This window comes from Symphalangus syndactylus, chromosome 8 (genome assembly GCF_028878055.3).
Source record: "Symphalangus syndactylus isolate Jambi chromosome 8, NHGRI_mSymSyn1-v2.1_pri, whole genome shotgun sequence".
In the NCBI taxonomy this organism is placed as follows: Eukaryota; Metazoa; Chordata; class Mammalia; order Primates; family Hylobatidae; genus Symphalangus; species Symphalangus syndactylus.
The window spans coordinates 73,176,165-73,203,614 of NC_072430.2; the positions used below are offsets into that span (position 1 = coordinate 73,176,165).

The window sequence follows — 27,450 nt, forward strand, 5'->3', positions numbered from 1 at the left end:
GTAAAGGATTTTATTTCTCCTTCACTTATGAAGCTTAGTTTGGCTGGGTATGAAATTCTGGGTTGAAAATTCTTTTCTTTAAGAATGTTGAGTATAGGCCCCCACTCTCTTCTGGCTTGTAGAGTTTCTGCCAAGAGATCTGCTGTTAGTCTGATGGGCTTCCCTTTGTGGGTAACCCAACCTTTCTGGCTGCCCTTAACATTTTTTCCTTCATTTCAACTTTGGTGAACCTGACAATTATGTGTCTTGGAGTTGTTCCTCTTGAGGAGTATCTTTGTGGCGTTCTCTGTATTTCCTGAATTTGAGTGTTGGCCTGCCTTGCTAGATTGGGGAAGTTCTCCTGGATAATATCCAGAAGAGTGTTTTCCAACTTGGTTCCATTCTGCCCGTCACTTTCAGGTACACCAATCAGACATAGATTTGGTCTTTTCACATAGTCCCATATTTCTTGGAGGCTTTGTTGATTTCTTTTTACTCTTTTTCTCTAAACTGCTCTTCTCACTTCATTTCATTCATTTGATCTTCAATCACTGATACCCTTTTTTCCAGTTGATCGAATCAGCTATTGAAGCTTGTGCATGTGTCACGTAGTTCTCATGCCATGGTTTTCAGCTCCATCAGGTCATTTAAGGTCTTCTCTACACTGGTTGTTCTAGTTAGCCATTCGTCTAATCTTTTTTCAAGATTTTTAGCTTCTTTGCGATGGGTTTGAACATCCTCCTTTAGCTTGGGGAAGTTTGTTATTACCGATCGTCTGAAGCCTTCTTCTCTCATCAAATTCACTCTCCATCCAGCTTTGTTCCGTTGCTGGCGAGGAGCTGTGTTCCTTTGGAGGAGAAGAGGTGCGCTGATTTTTAGAATTTTCAGCTTTTCTGCTCTGGTTTCTCCCCGTCTTTGTGATTTTATCTACCTTTGGTCTTCGATGATGGTGATGTACAGATGGGGTTTTGGTGTAGATGTCCTTTCTGTTTGTTAGTTTTCCTTCTAACAGTCAGGACCCTCAGATGCAGGTCTGTTGGAGTTTGCTGGAGGTCCACTCCAGACCCTGTTTGTCTGGCTATCATCAGTGGAGGCTGCAGAACCGCAAATATTGAAGAACAGCAAATGTTGCTGCCTGGTCATTCCTCTGGAAGCTTCGTCTCAGAGGGGCACCCAGCCATATGAGGTGTCAGTCGGCCCCTACTGGGAGTTGTCTCCCAGTTAGGCTACTCGGGGGTCAGGGACCCACTTGAGGAGGCAGTCTATCTGTTCTCAGATCTCAAACTCTGTGCTGGGAGATCCACTACTCTCTTCAAAGCTCAGTTGGAAATGCAGAAATCACCCATCTTCTATGTCGCTCATGCTGGGAGCTGTAGACCGGAGCTGTTCCTATTTGGCCATCTTGGAACCTCCCTCCTCCCCCAAAGCGCTAAGATTTGAATGCCACAATACATATTGATTCATGTTTTTGTCCATTAGTGGTCCCTGGGTATCTATAAATGAATTCCATTTTAAAGTCCATAGATATCAGTGTTCTGCAAAACTGTCGGGGATCTGAGGCTCCCAGCTTACAGAGCTTCTTACACTTATATATAGTATAGATATTTAGGTTCAGCAAAACTTGGTTTTCTGATAAAATTAGATCCGTTAATGAATGTACCACCAAAACTTAACATGAAAAACCTTTTCAAACGACAAGTAAACCTGGCACAGTGGCTCGTGCCTTTAATCTCAGCTATGGGAGATTGAGGCAAGAAGATCACTGGAGGCCAGGAATTCAAGACTAGCCTGGGCAACATAGTGAGATCCTTATATCTTAAAAAAAAAAATTAAATTTAGCTGGGCACAGTGGCTCACTTCCAAGTAGCTGTAGTCCTAGCTATTTGGAAGGCTGAGGTAGGGGGATCACTTGAGCCAAAAAAAACTTCTCTTTTTATGTAGTTAGAGTGAGCTATAATCATGCCACTGCACTCCAGCCTGGGCAGCAAAGCAAGACCCTGTCTCTAAAAAAAAAAAAATATATGTAAAAGATAAGTAGACAGTGACAGTTTTCAAGGTGGTACTTGAAAATTCAAACATATAAAAATTATCATGTGATAAGATATAATAATTATAAAACCATAATTAACACCCTTCTCCATGCTTAATTGATTATATCTTCCTTGTCATTTTGTTCCTTCTGTCTGTTTAATTAATAAAAAGGTGTCTTATAATTCTGGAACAGCAGACAAAATTTTTCAAGTCAGCCTGCTTCTAACACTAAATAATTTCATATTTTCTCTAAGTACCTTATACCTGTGGGTCCAATTTTACTTCTATTAATAAAGGCAGAATAGGTAGATTTTTTTCCAGAAGGCACTTAAGTGTCTGAATTCTGCCCATGGCAGGGACACAATTTTATCTGAAAAAGGTTAAAGAGATTAATATTTCCTCATTAAATTTCCAAATAATTTATTTAAGTATATATTGCCAATTTTCATATAAAATTAAAGAACTTTCTTTTATTCCAGAGAAGGCAAGTCATGAGCTGTCTCAAGCAAAATATGAAAAGAAACTAGGTCAGGTATCAGTACTATTTCAATTACCTCGGCTTTCTTCTTTACATCAAGCCAAAATAATTCTAAATTTTGTGCTTAGGTTTTCAAAGGGCTTATGAAGAAGCAATTAAAAGCTCATTCAAATGTAGAGAGAAAACAAGTTAAAATTATATAATTCCATCAACCAATCTAATGCTGAGATTCATCTATTCATTAATTACACAAACATCTGCTGAGGACCTATAATGTACCACACAGTAAAGCAATATGGGGATCTGCAAATGAATAAGGCACAATCCCTACCCTCAAGAAGCTCATAGTCTTCTAGGGACACTTTAAGGAGTAATTAGAAAACAGTTATGAAAGTGGATTATAGGCACATGGGAATGATAGAATCGTCAATCCAGGAACTTAATTCACTCTGGGATGGGAGCATGGATGGGGACAGTTTCCTTGAAAAAGTGACACCTCCCTGGGTCTTAAAGAAGCAGCAATCAGGTAGGCCAAAAGCAAAGAAGGACTGTCTAGCACCGAGCAATTCAGCATTCAGGCAGCTTGCACGGAGACAAAAGGCTAGGACACAGCATGGCATGCCCACAGGAACGGAAAGCACTGCTGTGCCCAAGTGGCCACTTCAAGGCAAGAATAGCAAATGATAGACATAGGAAAATAAGCACCAGTCACATCTTGGAAGCCACTGTAAACCATGTTAGGAAATTGGAACTTTCTCCTGGAATTAATGGAGAGCTACCAAAGAATCTTAGTTAGATCAACATCAGCGTCAGAGAGCATCTAAGGATCCACAGGACCGGAGGCAGGGAGGCCAACCCAGAGACTACTGCCGACACCCAAATGAGAGATGTTGGCAGTGGGAGCAGAAATAAAGAGATGGGTCAGACATGGTGGCTCACACCTATCATCCCAACACTTGGGAGGCCAAGGTGGGTGGATCACTTCAGGCCAGGAGTTGGAGACCAGCCTGGGCAACATGGCAAAACCCCATCTCTACAAAAAAAAAAAATAAATACAGAATTAGCCAGGTATGGTGCCAAGCGCCTGTAGTCCCAGCTACTCAGGAGGATGAGAAGTGGGAGGACCATTTGAGCCCAGGAGGTCAAGGCTACAGTGAGCCATGATTGCGCCACTGCACTCCAGCCTGGGCAACAGAGCAAGACCCTGTCTCAAAAAAAAAAAAATCTGTCCTTGCCAAAAAAAAAAGATAAACGAGAGAGAAATGAAGAGATTAACTTTAGAAATATTTATGAGGCAAATTAGGCAGGAGTTGGTGATTCAATGTGGGCAGTGAAAATGAGGAAGGAATCAAGAATAACTTCCAAGTTTCTAGCGTGGGTGCCTAGGGGATTGTGATAGCCTTTTCATGTTAATTGATTATATCTTTCATGTCACTTACAGCAATCTTTCTTCTTCATCTAATAAAATACTTTCATTATGAAATATGTTTCACAAATTCAACAAGTAAGAGAGTCTCCATCTGCCTATTTCTGATAGTTTAAGACTGATTTTGTATTTTCTGCCACTGCCTCATAGTGGGTTAAATGCTATTTCTATTAATAAAGATAAAATATGTAGACTAGCAAACATAGAAGGAAAATCCAGTTCAGGAGGGAAGATGATTATTTTCAGTTGGGACACCTTGAGTTCAAGGCACCTTGCAGAGGTCCAAAGGTAGTTGAGTACACAAGACTGAAGTGTGGGCAAAAATCTGGGTTGTAAACACAGATTTAAGTCTCATCAGGCCACAGAGGGTCACTAAAATCTTGAGAATGGTGAGACTATCCTGAGCGTGTCTAGAATGAGAAAAGCTGCTCAGGGCAGGGCTCTGAGCAACACCAATACTCAAGGGCTGAGTAGAAGAGGAAAATAAAATGGAATGACCAAAGCAGCTTAAAAGAGAGCCAGGACTGCTGGGAGTCATGGCAGCCAAGGGAGTGGTGTCAAGAAGGAGGAATGGTCTCCAGAGTCAAGTGCAGTTGAAACGCCCATCAGTGTGACAAGGAAGGAAAAGGGCCCATTGGCAATCAGGAGTTCTCTGGTGACTTTAGTGAACACAGAGGTAGCATATTTTGTTTGTGGTTAAAAGGTATCTAATGGACAATTTTTATTTCATTAAAAATGGGAGAATTGCCTTATGAAATACATAGTTATTTAAAATTACATGCAATATTGCCTTAAAATGACTGCTATAAACTTATCTCCAGTCTCTTTTCTCAAGCAGTTGCCTTCAGTAGTTCCAATCCCCTCTGTTAAGTATTATTATTATCGAAGGGTCGTCTACCACACATTGAATCACAAAATAAAGCTCAGCTTTCTTCCCAGTCTGTGAGAGGAGTAAGGGAAAATAGACTCAAAACTATATAGCTAAAAGACGAACAACCCATCATTTATGCATTTAGTATCTATTTATTAAGAACCTCCTCTCTGCCTGTGAGAATGTTAGGCCTTCAGGATGCAAATTTTGAGACTTGGGCAGCTTTTATGCGATCAAGAAAGGCCAATAGGATAAATATGGCAGAGCAAAAAAGTAAGGAAAAACTGGATAAGGTTACTGAGCTGGGAATTAATCAACCCTGGAACAACCCTACAGTTAGGCTTCTTGTTATGTGAGATAATAAATCCCTTTTTTGTTTAACTTGTGAGTTGTGGTTTTCTTTCCTTGCAGCCAAAAACATCCACAATGATACAAGAATGATTTTAAATTATACAAATATCCTTAATAGAGAAAGGAATTGAATGATACACATGATAGAGAAATTGCTCACAAGTCGCCATCTTATATTTACCCAACATTACTCCCATCCGAAATTATTTTCAGGCCAGACACGGTGGGTCATGCCTATAATCCCAACATTCTGGGAGGCCAAGGCGGGAGGATCACTTTAGCCCAGGATTCCAGACCAGCCTGGGCAATGTAACAATATCGTGTCTCTACAAAAAAATTAAAAATTAGCTGGGCATGGTGGTGCACACCTATAGTCCCAGCTACTCAGGAGGCTGAAGCAGGAGAATTACCTGAGCCCAGGTGTTTGAGGCTGCAGTGAGCTGTGATTGTACCACTGCACTACAGCCTGGGTAAGAGAGTGAGACTCTGACTCTAAAAATAATAATAAAATAAAAATAAATAAAATAAAATTATTTTTAAACCTATTAAAACAGTCTTTTCCATTTTGATCCCAAAGAAATTAGATTTAAAGGTTTTTTTCCAGGTTACTGAACCAAACCCCCTCAATGTCCAGGGATGCCTCAGTTGCCAAGATCCACTTCATTGCTACTATTTTCTTTCTTGTTCCAACTCATCCTATGGTGGCTGTGGCAGTAGTCACTGAAGTAACCACCAAGAAGCCTTCCAACAGACCTACCTACTTCCACTCAGTCAAAAGGAAGAGAATTTAATATTGGGGCAGAAGGGGTGGAAGGTTTGAATACAAAGTATGCCACAGAGCCAAAGGACTCATTCAGCTGTCAACCACACACATGAAGACACCCAGCTATATACTCCAATAAATATTTGGTTTTTTTCTTGAGCATAACATACTCAAAATTAAAGACTGGGAACCTATCTCATTTCCGAATTGCTGGGGTATATTCATAATTCTTCAGTACATCCGTACTTTCAATATCATCCAACCCCTGAATGAGATTCCTGGCATAGGTTCCCTTATGATTTAAGGCCCCACTCCACATTTATAAAGAATCATCCCATTGTGTGTAACCTCTTTGCAACAGGTTGTGTTTTAGGTGTCCACAAAGCCAAAGCAAGATTCCTCTCCAAACACTTACAGCAATCTTGATGTTCATCTGAGCCATCATCACAGTCTTGATCTTGGTCACACACCCAGGAGTTGGGGATGCATTGTCCCTCACTCTGGCACTTGAAATAGCCCTGCTGGCAGGTCACAACAGCTAAAACAAACCAAAAGAGGACTCATTATGGCAATCATCCTCCCCATTATACTAGCAAGCAATGCTTGCTCCAGAAGAGTGTATCATGTCAACTCCTGCTCAATTTATTTGAAGGCAAATAGTAAACAACCCTTATACTAGAGTCTGCAGATGCCAATCAGAGTTCACTGTCAAATAAGCTCAGCAACAGCATCACAACAAACTCATGAACCAAAGCAATTTAAAAACACAGAGAATAAAACAAACAGCCGACATACACACAAATTATAGTAAAGGTGTTAGATTAAAAGCTTCATTCAAGTAAAAATTATGAGTTACTGTTAAACTATTTGTTTCATAATACCTAATAGTAAAGTATCATGATGAAGTGGAAAATTCATGAGATTTGGGAAAGAAAACCCAGAACCAAATAATTATTATTTCCATGATTTACTTCCTTTAAGATCTTTGGCAGGTTCTCTGAACCTCAATGTATGCATCATAAAATGGGGACTATACTCATCTCACAGTTTGTTGTGAAAAATAAGTTAAATAATATATGTGAAAGCACCATGTAATGTTAGTTGCTGTCACTATCATCATTGATATTGTTGTTATTGTTATTATTTTTACAGGTCAATAAAATATAATACAGGTAACAATCTCTGAAGAGTTGTTGGCATAGCTGTTCACTTATTCCTTTACCCCAGATACACTGCTCTTGCCTTTTTGCTTTTATTGTTTAATCAAAATGAACTCAGTAAGCCCAGAGGAGGCACATAGCACATGATTGTGTCTCTACAAACATAGTTTAGTCCCTTGCTCAAAGTGCACTCCACAAACTAGCAGTGTCAACGTCAGCAGGAAGTTTATAGAAACGCAGAAGCTCAGGTCCCACTTCAAAATACGGAATCCAAATTTGCACTTTAATGAGCTCCCTGGTGATCCATTTGTGCATGAGCGTTTGAGGAGCACTGTACAGAACCCAGTCCTTACCCTTCCTCCCATTTTCAAATGCGTTGTCATCTAAATGACACACCAAAGTTTGACTGCTATGGTATGCCATAAGATGACCAACAATTCAAAACAAAAATTTTTCACCTGCTTTCCTGATTTTTGAAAGATAACCCTCATTAGTCCTCATTAGTTCACCTGCTGGGATGAAGGAAATTCCAGATGTATGATTGATCACCTATGGGAAGTTGGGAAGAGCAATGGGATCTGTGCATAGACTTACCAACTGTAAGAACTTTAATAAATGACTTAACTTCTCCAAGTCTCAATTTACTAATCTGAAACCGACCTCAGAAGATTAGTGAGAAAACTAAATGACAAAATGAATGTGAAAGTCATTTTATAATTAATTAGATTTGAGGTTTACTACATTATCATATTTTTTAAATATTTTAAAACTAGAATTTTTAAAAAACATAAATCACACTCACCAATTCTGTGATTTCTTTATGGTAATTCACACAAGTTATTCTACATCCTTTACATAAAAATGGACTCCTCTTTGACTTACAAATCACAGTAGTTCAGATAACATTATTTTTTGTTTGTTCTTGTGGGTACACAAAATTCACAGAGTGAATATCAGACATAATCACTTACAGACTTCAGAAAACTGTACCCAAATATGTTTCCATATCAAAGTTGTGGTCAAGGGATAAGGGTGAGGTAGAAACTGATGTTCTATCATCAATGTGAATTGAACCCCTACCTCAGAAGGGAGTGAAATTATTGTTAATGCCATCATTTCTCTATTCAACCACACAGATCTCAAAAGACTTGGGCCCAGCCCTGGCTCTGTCACTAAAAGGCATAGCTTTTCTCTTTGTCACAGCTGAAATCACCACGAAGCACTTATGTTACTCAAAATAGAACTTAACCTGGCCCCTCCTCACTTACCGCAGCCAATTTCATCCGCGTCATCTGAACAGTCTTTGGTCCCATCACACCTCCAGTCTGCAGGGATGCAATGCCCACTTCCACAGCGAAAATGCCCACTGTCACACTCTGCAATAACAGACAGAAATTTTAAAAACTTATGCCATGCAGATATTCAACCGAAGAAATATAAATTTTTTATAAAAACGAAAAATGATTCAACTAATTAGATAATCAAAGAAATACAAATTAGAAAATTAGGAAAACATTCTCCCAAATAATATAAAAATGTTTATTTGAACACCAATAGGAAGAAAGCGATTTTCATACACAGTTGATTAGTGTGTACCTTGATGGAACTCATTGGGAAAGCAGTTTGACAACATGTATCTTGCTTTTTAAAAATACTTAATCTTTAATTCAGCACTTTTACTTCAAGGATTTTTTTCCTAAGGAACTAATCAAAGAAGTAGACAAAGATTTATGTATAAAGATTTCCATCACAACATTATTTATATAACAAAGGAAATTGCAAACCTCCTAAATGTCCAACAATAAAAGGATTAAATTTTTTTACATCTCTATATTGACATTTTAGTAACTTATAAAATGGTTATGGAGAAATTCTAAGTACTTAGAGAAATACTTATAACTTAATGTAATAAAAACAAGGACGTAAATTTTTACTGATAACGGAGTTACATATGCAAAAAAAAAAAGCATAAAAAAGACCAGAATGTTAACAGTGGCTATCTCTGATTGATAACATCACAAGTAACTTTTCATTTGCTTGACTACACTTTTTTGAGTTCCTCACCTTATTTTTTAAGTGATTTTTTATTACTAAATCATACACAGCAAGTTATGGCCTTTCATTCTTAGATTCAGACTAATATTTTGTCTTAATTTTTAAAAATTAAATTAAAACTTGCCAGATCTATAAGCTCATCTCTGCAAACAATTTTTTAAACCAAAGAGCCAAAAACAAAACAAAACAAAATCTCTGCAGCCAACAAGCGTATACAAACTTGACACCAAAAGTTGACACCCCAAGTGGCAGTGATAGTCCCTAGTGATACTGGAAGGACAATATAACTTAAACAAGTTCACGTCACTGAACAAATATATCCTGTGCTTTTCCTAGGTCTCCCCAAGGGACAAAGTGACCTTCCCAAGCAGTATGTGCCACATAGAAAAATTTTTCAAAGAGAGCAGCCACTACCAGCCCCACTTAGAGAAGACTCAAAATTATTTTATTCTTTCACAAACCCAAGGGATAAAGGAGCAATTTTTGCAGTTGAAAGAATAATTATATCTTCCCCATGTATTTAAGCAATCATGCTAAATTACCCATTTCAATTTTTGGCTAATTAACCAAAATTAGGTAAATTTACAGATCAATTATCTACTCCTAAAATAAATAAGCAATGTGCTATCCTGATTTGTGTAAATGCAGGCATATCAACAGCATGACATAAACATAGTTAAGTGATCTATTTCTAGGGTATATAGGCTACTTTGTTCATGGAATGTTCAAATCTGATTGTCTGGTAGTGACATCCTGATTTATAATGTATGCTGCAAATGGTCAGAAACTTCGCTTGGCTAAATGGTGGTACCGAGTGGTACAGGAGTATGTACACCCAAATACCTTCTATAGACTAATGCATGATGGTGGTTGGTGGTGCAGGTCTGGGGTTGGTGGTGCAGGTCTCTTATCAACTACCTTTAAAACACAACAACCTCCCTTGCAAAAATGCCCCTAAGGAATGTACAAATTCACTCTGGAATCCCAGAACTTCTCATTGGATTTTGTTCTACAAAGCAATATTTCCATGGGAGATTAGGGGCTTTGGAGGTTTAGCTATTAACACAACATATATTAAATCACTTTTATCAATTAGGTCTATTGTTAGTAATCCAACATAATACATTTGTAAGTTCAGTACATTTGTCTCCCTTAGTATCTGAGGTTGTAAAGGTAGTATCTTCTGGTTGAAAAATTATAACAATCATAAAGAACAGTCCTCTTACAGACAGTTTCATATTGCTATGGAGAAAAGAAAAGTATAAACTTAGAGACTGAGTATTTAGGAGGAAATTATCAGAACAATATATATTGCCTGTTTTGAAAATATATATAATTAATGTTATTTCTTAAGCAACTTTTATTACAAGTCCCATTTTTGAGGAGTGGGGTGGAGGGACTTGTTTGTTTTTGCCAAGCTAAAATACCAAGTTAAACACATCATGAAAAGAACACAAAATAAGAACCAAAAGTCATTTTATAAAACACTTCAAAGTCAATTATTTAAAATCACACATGCAAAAAATGAAACTGATGGGGAAATGTTGCAATTAAGTAATTTTTATAGGTAGTGATTTTCACACTTGATCTTCTCACTCCATTATCTAATATATCAAATCCAATTTACTCAATTTATCAACATCTATAATTCATTTGTCAAATTCACCTTTTCAGTAGTAACTTCGATGCCTGTTTATAACTCCCAAATGACTATTGTTTGGAAATATCTCTCCAGAAAAAACAAACTGATACTTTATCATTGCTGGGTGACCTCTCAGCAATCAGTCAAAATGCTTCACTGGTCTCAGAAGCTCATTCCTCATAAAGGGAATATGTGTTGTTTAAAAATAAACCAAAAATAAACCACTAGTGAAAAGGTCTAGATTAGGTCTAATAACAATTGCAGGTGCCCCTGACTTCAATTAGTCTATATGCACCTTATTTTGAGTGTTTTGTTTTAAATTAGTAACCTTTACTCACAAGCCTTCCAAAAGTTTTATCTAGATATTATCTACATTTTGTTATTTATTTGAAGTTTAAAAAAAAAAAAAGCTAAGAGCATGATTTCATACATTGGAGCCACCCACAGAGAGACAAAAAAAAATCTACATAGAGCCAGCTTTAAAACTTTGTTCAGAAAATAGTCTCAAAACTGCCACATTCAACCAACCCAGTTTAGGCAAGAAGTAATCTTGCAAACAATCATTTATGTAACTTTAAAACATTCTCCAGGAGCCTCTCTGGCTTGGGGGCTGTCTGATTGAAAGAAAAAAAAAATCCCTCCAGTAAAAACCAAGGAGGAAAGGAGGAAAATACAATCCACATTGAAATAAAACCTTTTGTTAAGTGCCAGGCAATCATCACAAAGGAACCATCAGAACCAAATGAACAACCCCATCTCTCCAGCACTAGCCCGTGCCTGTCCCATGAATCAGAATAGATGGTGGGAAAATGAAAAGAAGTACTCATATAGCGCTTAAATGGCACGCACCATTCTAAGTGCTCTGCCAACATTAGCTCATTTAATCCTCATAATAACCCTATGAAATAGATGCTGTTATTATGAATATTTTGCAAATAAATAAATTGAAGCACAGAGCAATTCAGTAACTTGCCCAAGATCCAATAGCAAATATGTGCAAAGCAAGGATTTGAATCTGACAGTTCTGATTCCAGCATTCGTGCTACTTGACCACTACTCTATGTTCCCTTTCACCAAAAAAAAAGTTTATTCCACTAAACTCAAGAATGAATGTAAAAATCTGATTTTTTTTTCCCCAAAGCTGCTCTCAATTAACATTAACTGAGTTCATTATTGGGCTGGCATAGAATCCATAGTGCTCATATACTTCAGTTGGAGAAAAAAAGTAGTCTACTTGGTGACTAACATAGCATTAAAAAATTATTGGGCTTAGGAAAAATTGCAGCTATTGAAAGCAACGCAAAAAAAAATTTAAATGTTTTGATGTGTGTAGTAAAATTTACATTAGACATAGGAATAAACTTGTTTTCAACCTCATAAAGAGCCCAAAGCTAGAAAAAAAAAAAAAAAAAAAGAAAAGAAAAAAGAAAACAAGAGTAATCCTTTCTTCATAAGTAGCCATATCCCAAGCTTCCTGGGTAAGTGTTGGACTAAGAATGTGTTAAGATAAGATATTAGAGTAACAGATAGCACTCAGAGAAGAGAAGTCATTTGCCTGTTTGTTTTCCACAGCAAGGAACAACGCTGGATTGAGAACATTCCTCTGTGTCATTTACAGCCTCTGGCACAGCACCAGGTGCTTATGGAATAGCTAATGCATGTTCGTCAGGAAGTGTAGAATTCTCTTTGTAAAACTCAGCCTGCTGAGACCTTTATATATCAGAGATATAGAAAGCTATCAGAGCAAACAATGAGACTTTAAATAGAAATTTACCATCTTAAATCCATAGAAAGAAAAATGGAATCTGGAATAATCTGAAAAAAGAGGAATATCTAGAAGTTTTTTTTAAAAAAAGGAAGAAAAAAACATTGAGTCATATTAATAGCAGTTTCATTCTTTTACCCTTTCCTTGTAAGTTTCTTTCTCCTTCCATAAATTCTCTTCTTATAAGACAAAGGCAAGTGGTAGTCAATGGAACATTGTCCAAAGTTGACAGAGTAAGGTAATTTCTGTGGCAAATCCTATTTCCCCACTAGATCCTCTTAACACATGCTGGTCCTTCCAAACACTTGGTCTACCTGAGGAGGTACAGTTCTCTTTTTAAAAATGTGTATGACTAAATCACATCTTAATAGTCCCACCTTCACTGAACTCAAAGAAACAAACAAATTTAAGAGGCAATTCCTTAACTTACCCATAATTTTTGCTTCACTTTTTCTGTACTTAATTTTGATTCCTTTGGTACTGATAGACATACTTCTGATATCCATAAGTTGGCTGACATTTCACTACAATTCCCATACCTTGCCCACATAAACAAGGCCAGCCCCTTTTGAAGATTTAAGGTCACCTGCTTATTTCCAAAACTTTACACCGTAGTGATGATAGCCAAGGGTAACAAATTATATGGAGCACCCTACCCTGTCTAGTGTCAAATTGATAGAATAGTCAAGGATTCAGTTAATGAAAGTGAAACAAGACAGGAACAGCAAACCAACCTACTATTCTCTTTCTGTGCAACATTTTAACTGTCTGGTTTTCCTTACAGATCACCAAATAGGTGGCAGGAAATCTTTTGTTGTTTTTTTTTTAATCCAGTTTACAAACCACTGAATAGACTGCTCTGTCCCAATTATTGTTTCAGAGCCCTGATGTTTTCTTAAAGAAAAACAATACTATAAGGACATTTCAAGAAGTCAAAGATTTGGGGACAAAACCCACAATGCAAGTTGATGCATTATCATGTAGACACACCATTTAGTGCAAAAATAAATGAATAAATAAATAAGGACCAAAAGAATATGATGCCAGATTCACTAAAGCCACAAATAAATTCATAACTACTATGTGCAATTGTCCTAGGATCAGTGAAAGAAAAAAAATAAGATATGGTCCTTTGTTGACAGAGCCTATAAGTTTACTGGGGGCAAAAGTGATTTATACGTTATAAATTAAATATCCATGCAATAACAACAGCTGATATTGTTTACTGAGTACCTACTATGTGTTAGACAATATATAAAGCTTTATACATATCCACTGGATCCTCTCAGAACTGTATGATGTGAGATTTATACTTATTTAATAGAAGGGAACCTGAGCCTCAGTGACATTAACCAACTCCCCCAAGGGCCACAAACGTAGAAAATGTCAAGGTCTGATTTAGCCCCAGGACCCGTGTGACTCCAGAGCCTGTACTTATTTCATCATTTCATGTCCTGCAAAGCAAATGACAGCATTTGTTCACCCATAACTTGCCAGCAATATTTTAAGTGTTTCCTGTGCATTACTTTACTTATCCTCACAACAGCTTTGTGAGATGATATCAATGGCCCCATTTCATAGATGAGGACAATGAGGCTTGAACAAATCTCACAGCTAGTAGGTAGTGGAGCACAGATTTACACTGAGTTAGTCTGATTCCAAAGCTATGCCATCTGACAACAGACAATTTGGTTCCAAATAAGCAATGGAGATAATAAAAACCAACTGGCCTTGGGGAAAAAAAATAACACTGCAGGCTGGTGTCATCACAGAAGTCTTCACAAAGAATTGTGAGACTACACTGGGTCTTTGTGAATGAGCAGGATTTGGGGAGGTGAAGAGGGAGACCAGGCTTTGTGCGTAGGGTCAAAACAACTTGACAGGCCAGGCGTGATCATGCACGCCTATAATCCCAGCATTTTGGGAGGCCATGCCGGGCAGATCACTTGAGGCCAGGAGTTCAAGACCAGCCTGGCCAACATGGCGAAACCTGTCTCTAAGAAAAAAAATAACAAAAACTTGACAGAAGCTTAGCATGGGTGAGGGTCTAATAAGTATGACCCAAGCAGTGGCAACCTCTTGGACAGTGGTAGGCAACAAGGCTGAGAAGACGGAGAAAAAAGAGCTTTGAGTGCCAAGCCAAAGAGTGCCTATCAAATGAGTATGAGGGTGATTACTCAGGCCAGTAACTGTGTTAAAAGTGAAGATCACTCTGAGTAGGTAAAGCCTGAACTAGCATACAGACTTTGACCATGAGAAGAGCTTGGAGCTCCACTTCAATCCCTAGAACCTCACCCCAACCATGACCCCAGTGAGCAGGCTGGTAGGTGTAGGAAAGAGGCTGCTAGCAGAGAAGGGTCTCACCCTGCAGCCCCTCCAGCTGCCCCAGGAGGGTCCAAAGCAGGTCCGCTTCCATGGCAAACTACCAAGAGGTTCCATGAGGGAGGGGTCCCCAGTCCCTGGGCTACAGACCAGTACTGGTCCGTGGCCTGCTAGGAACCAGGCTACACAGCAGCAGGTGAGAGGTGGGTGAGCAAGCATTATTGCCTGAGCTCCGCCTCCTGTCAGATGAGTGGCTGCATAGGAGCACAAACCCTGTTGTGAACTGCACATGAGAGGGATCTAGGTTGTGCATTCCTTATGAGAAAATTCCTGATGATCTGAGGTGAAACAGTGTCATCCCGAAACCATCCGTCCCCCACCACCACCCTGCTGTCCATGGAAAAATTGTCTTCCATGAAACCAATCCCTGGTGCCAAAAAGGTTGGGGACCGCTGCCTTAGGGCATTGGCAACAACATCCTAATGACCAGCCCCCACCATCCTCTCCAAGCTGGACGTGTCTGAGTATCCAGGCCACAGAATCCAGTCAGCTCTCAAGATAGTTGATCTCAAAGATTACTTAAATATTTGCTTAGCAATTAAAATAAAGTGCCTTTCCAATAACCAAATGGCAGCAGAATGAGAGGTACTACTTTAGTAGCCTCTCAATTCTGAGCAATGAGAGATTTAAACTGAGCCATTTATAACTGAGCTACCCTTCTCCATTTCCATTTAAACACTAGTCACCTGTCTTTCTCCCCTGCCCCCAAGGCTCTTACATCCTGCTTGTTTTTTCATTATGCACCTCTCACCTCTACAATCAGGCAGTCCATCAGCACTACAGAGCATTATAAGCAAAGCCACACTTCTCAGAGGTTCTTCAGAGGACGCTCTCGCCATTTGGGGTGGGACAATTACTCACCTTGCAGAACTGTCCTGGGCAAAGCAGTATGTACATCATCCCTGGCCCCCACCTGTGGAACACCAGTAGTGCCCCCCCACATCACTGTGAAAAAAAAATACTCCCAGGTACATCCATGCCGCTTGAGAGTGGCAGTACCACCCCCAGTGAAGAACAACTCAGAACCTCTAAGCAGCTTGGACAGTCAGAGCTCAAAATTATCTTAGCCCACATGAAAGAGATCATCTAAAAAAAAAACCATAATAAATTCTTCCCTTCTAAAGATAATAAAATTTCTTAAACAGCAATCCCACTCCTTCCTACTCATCAATAAGAGCACCTAGGATTGGGCAATTTCACGCTGTAGCTGCTAGTACCAGCAACTTGAAATGAACTCCCCTGGGAGTGTGATAAAGAATCTAAGTTCCAGGAAGGCCTGTTTCACCCTGGAATGCTCCATTCCATCACACGTCCACAGGTCTACCCCTTCAAGGGGAGGGGACCACACTAAAAAAACACAAGCATCTGAAATCCTCAAGTAGTTCATCATTAATATAAAGGATTGTGGCTATGAAAAACAGTCATAAACACCTCTGCGTTATGGTGCAAACTTTTCCCGTCCGTATTCATTATCAGAGCAAAAAAATAATTTCTCCAAATGTCCTCTCCCCACTCCAACTGCATACACTCACAAAAAAATAAAAATATAAATTGACAATCACTTAAGTGCCCAAACATTCAAAAGAATGTCCAAGTTTTTACCAAGAACGCCGAGCAATGAAAACTTCCTGTTAGCCAGCATCAAAGCACTGAAACTGTATTTGTACCAGTCTTTTCTGTGCTCCTCCTGAATAGCTCATGCAGTGCCTCCTCTATCAGCTAAGTCACTGAGGTTCCTGGAGAGGAACCTTCCCTACACATGGAAGGAAACTAAGCCCAAGACTTTCTTCTCCTCTGCCCCCAATCCCCACTAGGGACTAACTGGTTATTTACACCTTTCATGGTAAAAGAGCTACACTTATAGGATGTTGAAAAGAACACTATCCAAACAGAAGAAAATTTAAGATGGCCTGCCTGCCCAGGTAAATAAGGACCCAATGAATCAAACTACCTACAAGAATAACATGCCCTTCAGCACCTCATGATTTAACACACCCTGTGCAAAAACTACAAATCATTCCCATTTCAGAGCACATTTCCAGTCCCAATCACCCAGAGAATTCCTATATGGCTTTTTGATTAGCAATATAAATTACTGGAAAATGGTTGAGTGGAATCAAACTCTAAAAAAGAAAATGGACATTCATGAGAAATAAATGACAAGAGAGACTTTAGAAAGGCAGCTTTCTTGCTTAAGGCTTTTGAGTGGTGTTTCAGACTAGCATTAATAGATAGCATCAGATTAGGGTTTTCCTGATTAATTAGGTTCAAGTGTTGAACCATAAATCAAACTGACATGGATATGTTAAAGCTATAAGCATCACTTTCATTTTGGTCACCTTAATAATCAGATGAGATCACCAGGTTATCAAATGAACAATAGTTTGATACTGCAAATTATGACAATAGCAACAGGAAGAGAAGAAATTGACTCTCAACTGTTAGATTTGGTAATTCCCCATAGTCATAGGCTAAATTATTTATAAATACTAAATGGACCTTCTTGACTGAATCTTATAAACACCTTGCTGTATTCCTTCTCCCTAACTCCATGTTATTTAGTTCTTGACTATTGTAATAGTAACAACAAGCTCTAAAGACATGAGAAGAGAGAGAAGAGGCAAAAATAGGGAGAAAAAGAAAAAGGGAGAGAGAGAAAAAGAGGGCAGAAAGGAGAGATGTCAAAGTTAGCAATCAGTGTCCAGACACTAAATTTCATGAGACCTAGCATCTTGCATCCTAACCTTGGTTTAAATGACACCTGGCATCTTGCACCTTAACCTCAATTTGGTACAAAATGGCAACTCACCCTTATTTGGCTATGGCCCAAATTCAGACTGAATCAGTATGTAATTGCTAAGTGGGTTTATAAGTCACAAGTTACATTCTAAAATGTGTAAATTTTCAGAAAGTAGAGATCAGATATATACATATATATATATATATACACATACACATAAGTATGCACACACACATATATATATAATTTACTCTAACGAAACCAATGCTCCAACATCAATAAGCAACTCTGATGACAACTCTTATCAGAAATGTTTATGTTTGGTGATGGTGAGGCTCATTGCACTGTTATTCACACAAACACTAAACTTTGTCCACAGTTCATTCGTTAGATGAATAACTGAGTTGCACACACAGGCATGCCTCAACCTTGACCATTTAGTGATGGGCATGTATGGCTTCTGCCAACAGAGTAAGAATTTTCTTAAACTATTAAGAAATATTGTGCAGCAAGAGTGCCAAAAGATTTCCAACAATAAGTTTAAAAGCCTTTTCTTGGGCAGTAAGTACTGATAATTAATCATCTAGTAAACTGAAGTCGACATTTTTAATAAAAATGTACTATGTCATTCCCTTTTTTAAAAACTGGTTTTGCTGATGTTTTACATAATATTTTTGTATTTTTCCCCTTTAGTGACAAGTTATGCCTTGGAAAGGATTTGATAAGCAGAAAGTTCAAAATTCTCCTGCCACACCTGGATATATGAAACATAAAGAACAGAACAGATGAGACTAAGCGACCTCTGTATTCCCAAGGCCCGTTACAGGACCTCCTAGTACCCAGCCTACCCTCAGTAAATGAACTATATATGATGTATTAGAATATATGTGTGAAACCAAGATGATGTCCAAAAGATGACAAAGAGATCTACAAGGAAGGAAGGAGGGAAGGAAGGAAGGAAAGAAGGAAGGAAGGAAGGAAGGAAGGAAGGAAGGAAGGAAGGAAGGGAGGGAGGGAGGGAGGGAGGGAGGGAGGCTGCAAGAGTACATCTTATCCTACAATCAAAAATTGTAATTTGTTTTATAAGCAATTTGCTAATATAGCATAATCATGATTTTAATTTCCCTATACAAAAACAAATATAACACCGAATCATTGCCTTGTAAATCTATAAAGAAGGACCTATTATATTTGCAAATACTCTCATGGAAGAATGACATTAAATTTCCTTTGTCTCCCCTACTGCATTGCTTTTAACAGATTGAGCAAAAAGAACTTCAGAACATGGCTCACCAGCAGGTTATCTTTGCACCAGGAGTCCTTTGGCCCTGGTTTGTTATGCCTGGGCTCAAATAGCATGATGAGGTCTCCAAACCACTTTCAGGCTCTGTCAATGTTATCACTTCGTGTTATAATGTGATTGTGATGACTTGAAACAATTCAATAGCTTGCTGACACAGAATCAACAATATTACATTGTCACCAACTGATACCCACATGTAATAAAGTGGTGTTCAGGTTTCTGCACAGACATGATGAATTTATAATGTCCCCATATTAATAAAAACATGAATAAAATTACAGGTTTATCTGCAATGATTGCCAGAAATGGAAGAAAAAAAAGCAGAGTATATTTCCTAAGATTTTGCCTAATCTGTGTTTTAAATATCATTAGTAATTACAGTAAAAACCTTTGTCACTATTATAAATATAAAATCTTAGAATTTTAATGCTAAAAAAAGTATGGCTTCAGTAATAAACTATACCAGAAAATATATACAATAAAATCTCTATTAACTGACACACAAATAATTAAAGCCATTTGCTTACTGGAGTTTTGTTTGTATTATACTTTTTAAAAAGGCAATTAAGGAAAATAAAATGATATTAGAGCGTTGATCAAGAATAGAGTTTTCAGTGGCCATCTCATCAGTCTTGGATGAGCATGAATGAACTAATATGCAGAACATGGATCCATAGGCATTATAATAATTAAGTAAAATTTAAATTAAATTCAGTAAGAATGGCTAAAATAAGAATAACAATGGAAAAAGCAATCGCCAGAAAGCCAAGAGATGCATGGCTTTCAACCCTGGCAAAGCACTGACTGTCCCTATGTCATTCCAAACTCTAAGTTCCATGAGGGCAGGAACTGTTTGTGTCTCATTTACCACTGAACCTTCACTCAATAAATATTTGTTACTGAACTGGTTTAGCTTGATGAACTTGAATTTAAACTGATACAGTATGCAGTTTTCATACCTACAAAATCTCTGACCTGCAAAATCAGGTTATGGTGAGGATTAAAGAGGTCCCTGTAAACCTCTGGCACAATGCCTGAAGCACAGCCGTCCCTCCATGAAGTGTGGTTCCTTCCGGGGCATTCCCACCACTCATCTAATTCTAACATTCTGAGAGTTGTTCATGGTTCCCTCCGGGGCGTTCCCACCACTCATCTAATTCTAACATTCTGAGAGCTGTTCCCCTACTATCTGGCTGAGAGAAAACTTTCAAAATCTAAGCCACCTTGCCTGGTAGGATGCTCAGCACTGAAAGCAGAGATGGTGGTGGTTGCCTCCACTGGCCCAGTCTTGGGTCATGGGCAAGAGTGAAAATCAAGATTTATTCTAAGAAACACAGCTCAAACTAGAGTCAAAAGCAAGCTTGCTCCCAACTTGCTATTTTCTTGTTTATGTATTTTTATGTTTATTTTCTTGTTTATATATTTTTCTATTTTCCTACAATGAGCATTTTTACACTTGATCTTAGCCAAAAGGCCGAGAAGCGATACACAATGAGCATTTTTATTATTTTGTCTATTGTAAATCATTCATATTTCAGGTGATCCTCTGGAGTTTTACATGAAATACTGTAGGTGTATAATTCCAACACCGAAAAGAAATTGATGATAAATATACAGGCTTTCCCAGAATTGACCTTAAGTTATTATACTGTACATTAAACTTGGACATCATTATCTTTCTATCATCATAAAAGGATTTCTGTTGACCTCAACTCATGCCTTGGCATAAGCCATAGAATTGAGAACATAAAGAAATTCAGGATTAATCAACTGAAACCAAGCTAAAAAGTTTTCCATTTAAAAAGTTTGGCCAGCACAGTAGCTCATGCCTGTAACCCCAGCACTTTGGGAGGCCATAGCAGGAGGATCTCTTAAGCTCAGGAGCCCATAATCAGCATAGACAGCAGAGAGAAATCCTGTCTCAATAGAAGTAAAAAAAAAAAAAAAAAAAAAGGAAGTTCAGCGATTCTCCAGGTCCCACATTTAAAAGAACTTCAAATTTTTCCTAAAAGCATTAAAGGCCAGGTGTGGTGGATCACTCCTGTAATCCCAGCACTTTGGGAGTCCAAGGTGGGTAGATCACTTGAGGTCAGGAGTTCAAGACCAGCCTGGCCAACATGGCAAAACTCCATCCCTACTAAAAATACAAAAAATTAACCAGGCATGGTGGCACGCACCTGTAGTCCCAGCTATTTGGGAGGCTGAGGTGGGAGAATCTCCTGAACCCAGGAGGCAGAAGTTGCAGTGAGCCAAGATAGTGCCATTGCACTCCAGCCTGGGTGACTGAGTGAGACTTCATCTCAAAAAAAAAAAAAAAAAAAGCATTAAAAATATTCACTATCCTAATTCTCTAAACTTTCTCTTATATAACAGAAGAATGCAATAAATGCAAAAATATTCTTTAACTAAAATAACATCTAATAATGCCTTTCTAATTCATTCAAAGAAAAACTTTATTATCTTGTTACCTTATTTCTATTTGAATGAGAATAGATTTCCATAAACCTAGACATCCAGCCCCTGCAAAAGAAGGAATGAGGCCAGGCGCACTGGTTCATGCCTATAATCCCAGCACTTTGGGAGGCTGAGGCAGTTGGATCACTGGAGGTCAGGAGTTCAACACCAGCCTGGGCAACATGGTGAAACCCCGTCTCTACCGAAAATACAAAAAAATTAGCCAGGCGCGGTGGCATGCACCTGTAATCCCAGCTACTGAGGAGGCTGAGGCAGGAGAATCACTTGAAACCAGGAGGCAGAGGCTGCAGTGAGCTGCGATTAGGCTACTACACTCCATCCTGGGTGACAGAGCAAGACTCCATCACACACACACACACACACACACACACACACACACAAAGGAATGAAATACCCCATTGCCATGACCCCACTCCTATTCTTTTCCACTAATGAAACAGAGAGATCTTACCACCCTCCAAAGTATTCTCCACTGCACAGAGCAAACACTCCAAACTAAATGCAATGCAACAAACAGGTACTGAAGCTCTGGTAGACCATTTATGTTTGCATTCTTAAGGCAGAATAACACTTGTCAAGAAACAAGCCCTCTTGTCCACAACCATTTGGCTATCCTCAAGCAAACCAATACAACTATCCCATCTCCTTCCAGAAACCAAGAAACTAAAGTCAGCCAGTTCTTCCCTGGGAAGAGTTATGTTCACTCTGTTTACTATAAGCACTCAACACTTCACAAAGTTTGGTGGGTAAGGTTACAAAGAGGGAAAAGCAACTTACACTTAAAAGGCTGTTCTGATAGTCCAGGAATGAGACGATTAGAGCCTTATCTAGTTAAATGGTCCCACCTCCGCCTGACTTCCCCCACCCCTGTCTAAAAATCCTTTCCTTCTCTCTCCCTCAGATCCCCATGACATGGCCAGAGTTTTCATGGCTCGTGACCCTGACCCCAAAAATCTGCTCCCAGGTGAACTTATTCACAGGAAGGTTTGAGTGATTCTTAAAGCCTTCTACGGGTATTTGCACTTTCAGCAGAAAACAGAAGCCCTCCAAGGAATGAATTTTCTAATTGTGGCATTTTAGGCATTCCTAATGCCTACATACCTTCCTCACCGGCTTGATGGAGCAGATTGCAGGGGAACAGAGTATCTTATCAGGGCTCCTAACATCGTACCACATAGGTTGTGGTACCATGTGTAAGGCCATCTTTGCTAATGCCAGAAACCTCATCAGCAGTGAGATAGCATTTTTCCATAAAAGCACAGGCCAGTCCAAATACAGTCAAAGGGCTTTTCAGGAGAATTTGGTGACATCTCTGGATCAGTGCAATGTATTTTAGATTAATCTGAACTGAAGAAAAAGGCCCTAAGGAAATACTGCAAAAGCAATGACTCCAAAGGCCTCAAGAGAATCCATTAACACGTGAACATGATTAATGAAACACTGTCATTTGGGTTCTGTTGTAAACTGAAAGCCCTTATTCTACTATTTGTAACTCAAAGAACTCCTTCCACTGGAAACAAAAGATTCATCCATTCCACACAAAGTGGAATATATGTGTACGTATTCATGTACATCTACATATATGCACACAAGACAGCCCAATGTTACCAGGCTTACTGATCAAGAAACAGACTTGAGGCCAGGTATGGTGGCTCACACCTATAATCCCAACACTTTGGGAGGCTGAGGCAGGAGGATCGCTTGAGCCCAGGAGTTTGAAACCACCCTGGGCAACATAGTGAGAGCCAGTATCTACAAAAACAAAACCAATTAACCAGATGTGATGGTGCACACCTGTAGTCCTAGCTATTCAGGAGGCTGAGGTGGGAGGATCGCTTGCGCCCAGGAGTTTGAAGCTGCAGTGAGCTATGATCTTGCCACTGCACTGCACTCCAGCCTGACTGACAGAGCAAACCCAGAGCCAAAGAAAGAGAAAAAGAAATGGGGGGAAGTAGGGAAGGAGGAAGAGAGGGAGTAGGGGAGGAGAGGAAAGAAAGAGAGAAAGAGAGAAAGAAAAGAAGGAAGGAAGGAAGGAAGGAAGGAAGGAAGGAAGGAAGGGGAAGGGAGGGAAGGGGGGAGGGGAGGGGAGGAGGGGAGGAGGGGAGCGGAGGGGAGGAGGGGAGGGGAGGGGAGGAGGGGAGGGGAGGGGAGGAGGGGAGGGGAGGGGAGGGGAGGGGAGGGAAGGGAAGGGAGAAAGAAAAGGAAGGAAAAAGAAAGAAAGAAAGAGACAGAGAAAGAAAGAAAGAAGAGAAGAGAAAAGAAAAGAAAAAAAGGAAAGAAAAGAAAAGAAAAGGAGGAAGAGGGAGGGAGGGAATGAAGGAAGGAAGGAAGGAAGGAAAAAGACAAGACAAGACGATAGGCATTCCAGAAGGCACACTTTATAGAGTGCTCATTTGGCCATGTGTTTGTTTATCATCACTGGATTAACTCAATAAGTTTCAATAAATTTGTCCACCTATTGATTCAACTACTGCTACATATGAAATCATTATTTCTCCAAGTATAACAGTCTGTATTTTCCTTCTTCCATTCTGCCCAGCATGTCTAAAAGTCAACAGCTTTTCCACAGAAGGTTAAGAGACAAAGTCTGAATAGCCAGATGGCTGCGTACTACTGGGAAACTACTATAATATTACAGTAGGGCAAGGAACGGGAAGAGCACGTGAAGACTGCTTAGAAGCCAAGTAACTGTCCAGAGTGAAGTCCCTCTAGTCATAGACTAGGGGTTCAAACCCCTGCTCCACCTCTTACTAACTCTCTGACGGCCATTTTAATTTCTGTGCCTCGGTTTCCTCATCTAAAAATGGAGATAATAAGAGCTCTTATAACATTAATATGAGGGTAGAGTGAGGATTATGGGTCTGGCATATCAGTAAGTGTTTAATAGAAATTGATTACTGATACTATTTTTAGGCTAGTGTTTGCTGATCCTTTAAACTCCAAATATTGTCTCCCTCTGAATTCTACAGGGTTTTTTTGCTTCACATATATTTGCTTTTATGAGAGTTTATGTATATATGTAGCTCTTCTATATTCAGCATCTGCAACCCAGTTTGAAAATCTATTAAAATAACCTAATTGTGTAGCTAATTCCCCCAAAAGCTAATTTAATACAGAAATTTGAGTATTTTATTATTACTAAATTTTATTATTACTTTTATTTTACATTATACTCTCTTCCCAACTAAATCTTTCTGATGTCTAAGATTCACAGAACAACAACATATCCATATTCAAGGTAAAACTGAACTAAAAAAAAAAACTTAATTCACAAAGATAGTCAAGTTTATAGGCACACATCTATTCCACATGCTTTCAAAAATATATCACTACTTAGTGAAATAAATTAACTCTTTGCTAAATTATTTCTCTGGTTGATACTAGCTGTGTTTTTAAGACATTTTCAACAATTATATTTCAAGGGTGCTTAAGAAACTTAGTAATAATTGAAAAATACATGCTTAACTAAATAACACTAACCAGTTGCCTAGACATAGCTATCTTAATCCAAAGAAGTTGATAGTGGCAATATTTATTGAATCACTGAGTTATACAATATAGAATTACTAACCCCTGTTATTAGTATCTACGATTTTAAAATTCTCCTCACTTCTCTCTGATAAATTTGGAAATTGTTTCTGACTTGATGACATTTTGAAAAAGGCCAAGCATGGGGGAAACATAGAGACCACATCTCACAAAAGGAAAAGTCCAAAGCTTTTCAAAATGCAGACTGCTAAGGGTGTTGTCACCACAGCAACCCTCGGTAAAGGGAATTCCAATATGAAGTAACCAGAGAATAAACAATATTTTAACCACAAAAGCAAAAACTTATAGATACATCTATATGGTATGCATCTGTACTATATAAGGTCTAAGGTTAAAAGTGACCCTAAAGTCGAATTCCAGCATTCTTTTGGTGCATACGATATATCTACAATTTCTTTCCCATCTCTTAGAGTCATTTAGAATAAGTTTTATCCTTCTTCATATAATAGTTCCTCAAATATTTGGAGAGCTAGCCATTGTTCCCCTATTCTCTTGTCCAAAAGAAACACCTCCAGTTTTTCCATCATTCGCCCATAATATTGTTTCCAGTTTTCTCATCATTCTTGTTTCTCTCTTTCAAATAAAGTTCAAATTTTCGATGCCTCTCCCAAAATGTGGTATTCAAAGCTGAAGAGAAGATGTCCAGTGTCACCCGACCAGCTTTGGCCAGGACCAGTCATAGCATACTTTAACATTCATTTGCCTCTTCCTCCTCAGTAACAGAACCCAGTGTTACTCAGGTGAACTATGTGCTGAGCTAAAAAAGCTACATTTTCCAAACTTCAGCCAAATGTGATCATAGGACTAAGTCTTAATTGATGAGATCAAATGCAAGCAGTAGTGTTGTGTGGGACTTCTGGAAAGTCTCCTTTAAACAGAGAAGACATGTCCTTCTTTCTCCTTCTGCAATCCCACTACCTGGCATAGAGAAAGGATGGCTATGGCTATGGCAGCCATTTTGGACAATGAGGTGACTTCAGGAATGGGAGTCACCAGCAGAGGACTGTGGAGCCTGAGTCTCTAACGGTATCATGGAAGCACCAGACCAGCCTTCTACTGCTGGTTATGTAAGAGAGAATTAAATGTTTGTCTTGTTGAAGTCAAACAAAATCCTCCCTGCGACAGGAGCCCAGAGTAGAGCATGCCTATTCCCTCCCCAACGCGATGGAGTTGCTTTACTATAACACACGTTGTTCTTCTGACTTTCTATTAAACAAAAATTTCTTGAGTGCATGTTTATGCCTGGCACTGTGCCAGACACAAGAGACCAGAGGAGCTAGGCATACTCTTAGCATCGGTGGTCCTGTTCCATGCCTCTCCCAAAATGTGGTACTCTTCTAGAGGAAGAGATAACACACATACACAAATGATTGTATCTCATGGCATGAGGAGACATGCTGTAAGAGAGGTTCAGACAACATACAGTGGATATCAAGAAAGGTCCTACAGAGGAAGGTGCATTTAAGCTACAGATAGATGGATCTGAGGGGAGGAGATGCCTTACAGAGGAAACAAACTAGAACTGGCACAGAAACAGGGAAGTGCAAGGCATGTCCAAGAAAAAGTCACATTCTTCATCAATGTCACTGGCACGTCTTCAAATTACAAAGATCGTACGTGAGGCAGATTGTCTTTTATGTGAAGTAAAAAAATAAAAATAAAAATAAATTTGCAAGATCGGTGACAACCTCTAAAGCCACTAAGTGCCTTCATAGAGTCAATTCAAGTCCCCAGGCATTTATGGAGCACCAAGTATTTTTCCATCAAATAAGAGTTTCTTCCAATCTACAAAGCCATCCTAATTTTAAACAAATTTCATCAAACATTTTCCATATTTTAAAAAATGCTTGGAGGTGATAACTTGTCAATATTCTACTAAACTGGCAGAAATGTTTCCAGGAGGTATATTCTGATATTTAACAAACAATAAAGCACAAAGCAAATGTGGTTCTCCTTTTCCTCTTATTATTAATTTAAAGTTACAAGAAAGTAAAGCATGTGGGAAAAGAGAGCATTAGAGTTAAGCGTGTGAGGCCCAGAGGCAAATATCCTACTCTGCCTCAGTTCACTCATTAGTAAAAAGGGGATAGTAATGGTATCTACCTCCCCGGAGTGTCACAAGAACGAAATACTACAGCTATCGTGAATATATACCAGGCATATAATAAGTTTCAGTGTATGACCGCTCTTATTACCAATAGCATCCCTTCCTGTCTCTCTATTCACTTCCTATCAACCAAGATGGGCCCCTAACAGAGGCACTATTGGCATTTAAGCCCAGACAATTCTTTGTAGTATGGAACTATCCTGTGTATTGCAACGGTTTAGCATTCCTGTCCTCTGCCCTCTAAATGCTGGCAGGGATACTCAGGCATTGTGACAATCAAAAAATGCTACTATATGTTTCCAAACGTTCCCTGAGGGAGATGAACCAACTAGAAATCAATGAACTAAAACAAAGAAAACGTCACACACTGTAC

At 38.9% G+C, this 27,450-nt stretch overlaps 1 protein-coding gene across 1 annotated transcript in view; it reads right to left on the bottom strand.

Annotated features, from left to right (window-relative positions):
• The window catches only part of LRP2 (LDL receptor related protein 2), a 227,289-nt gene that overhangs the window by 179,568 nt on the left and 20,271 nt on the right, over positions 1-27,450 (bottom strand). The window contains exons 2-3 of the mRNA XM_055289622.1: positions 8,328-8,435; positions 6,315-6,437 (exon numbers count right to left, since the gene is read on the bottom strand). Coding sequence (XP_055145597.1) covers positions 6,315-6,437; positions 8,328-8,435 — 231 coding nt within the window. The remainder of the gene's footprint in view (positions 1-6,314; positions 6,438-8,327; positions 8,436-27,450) is intronic.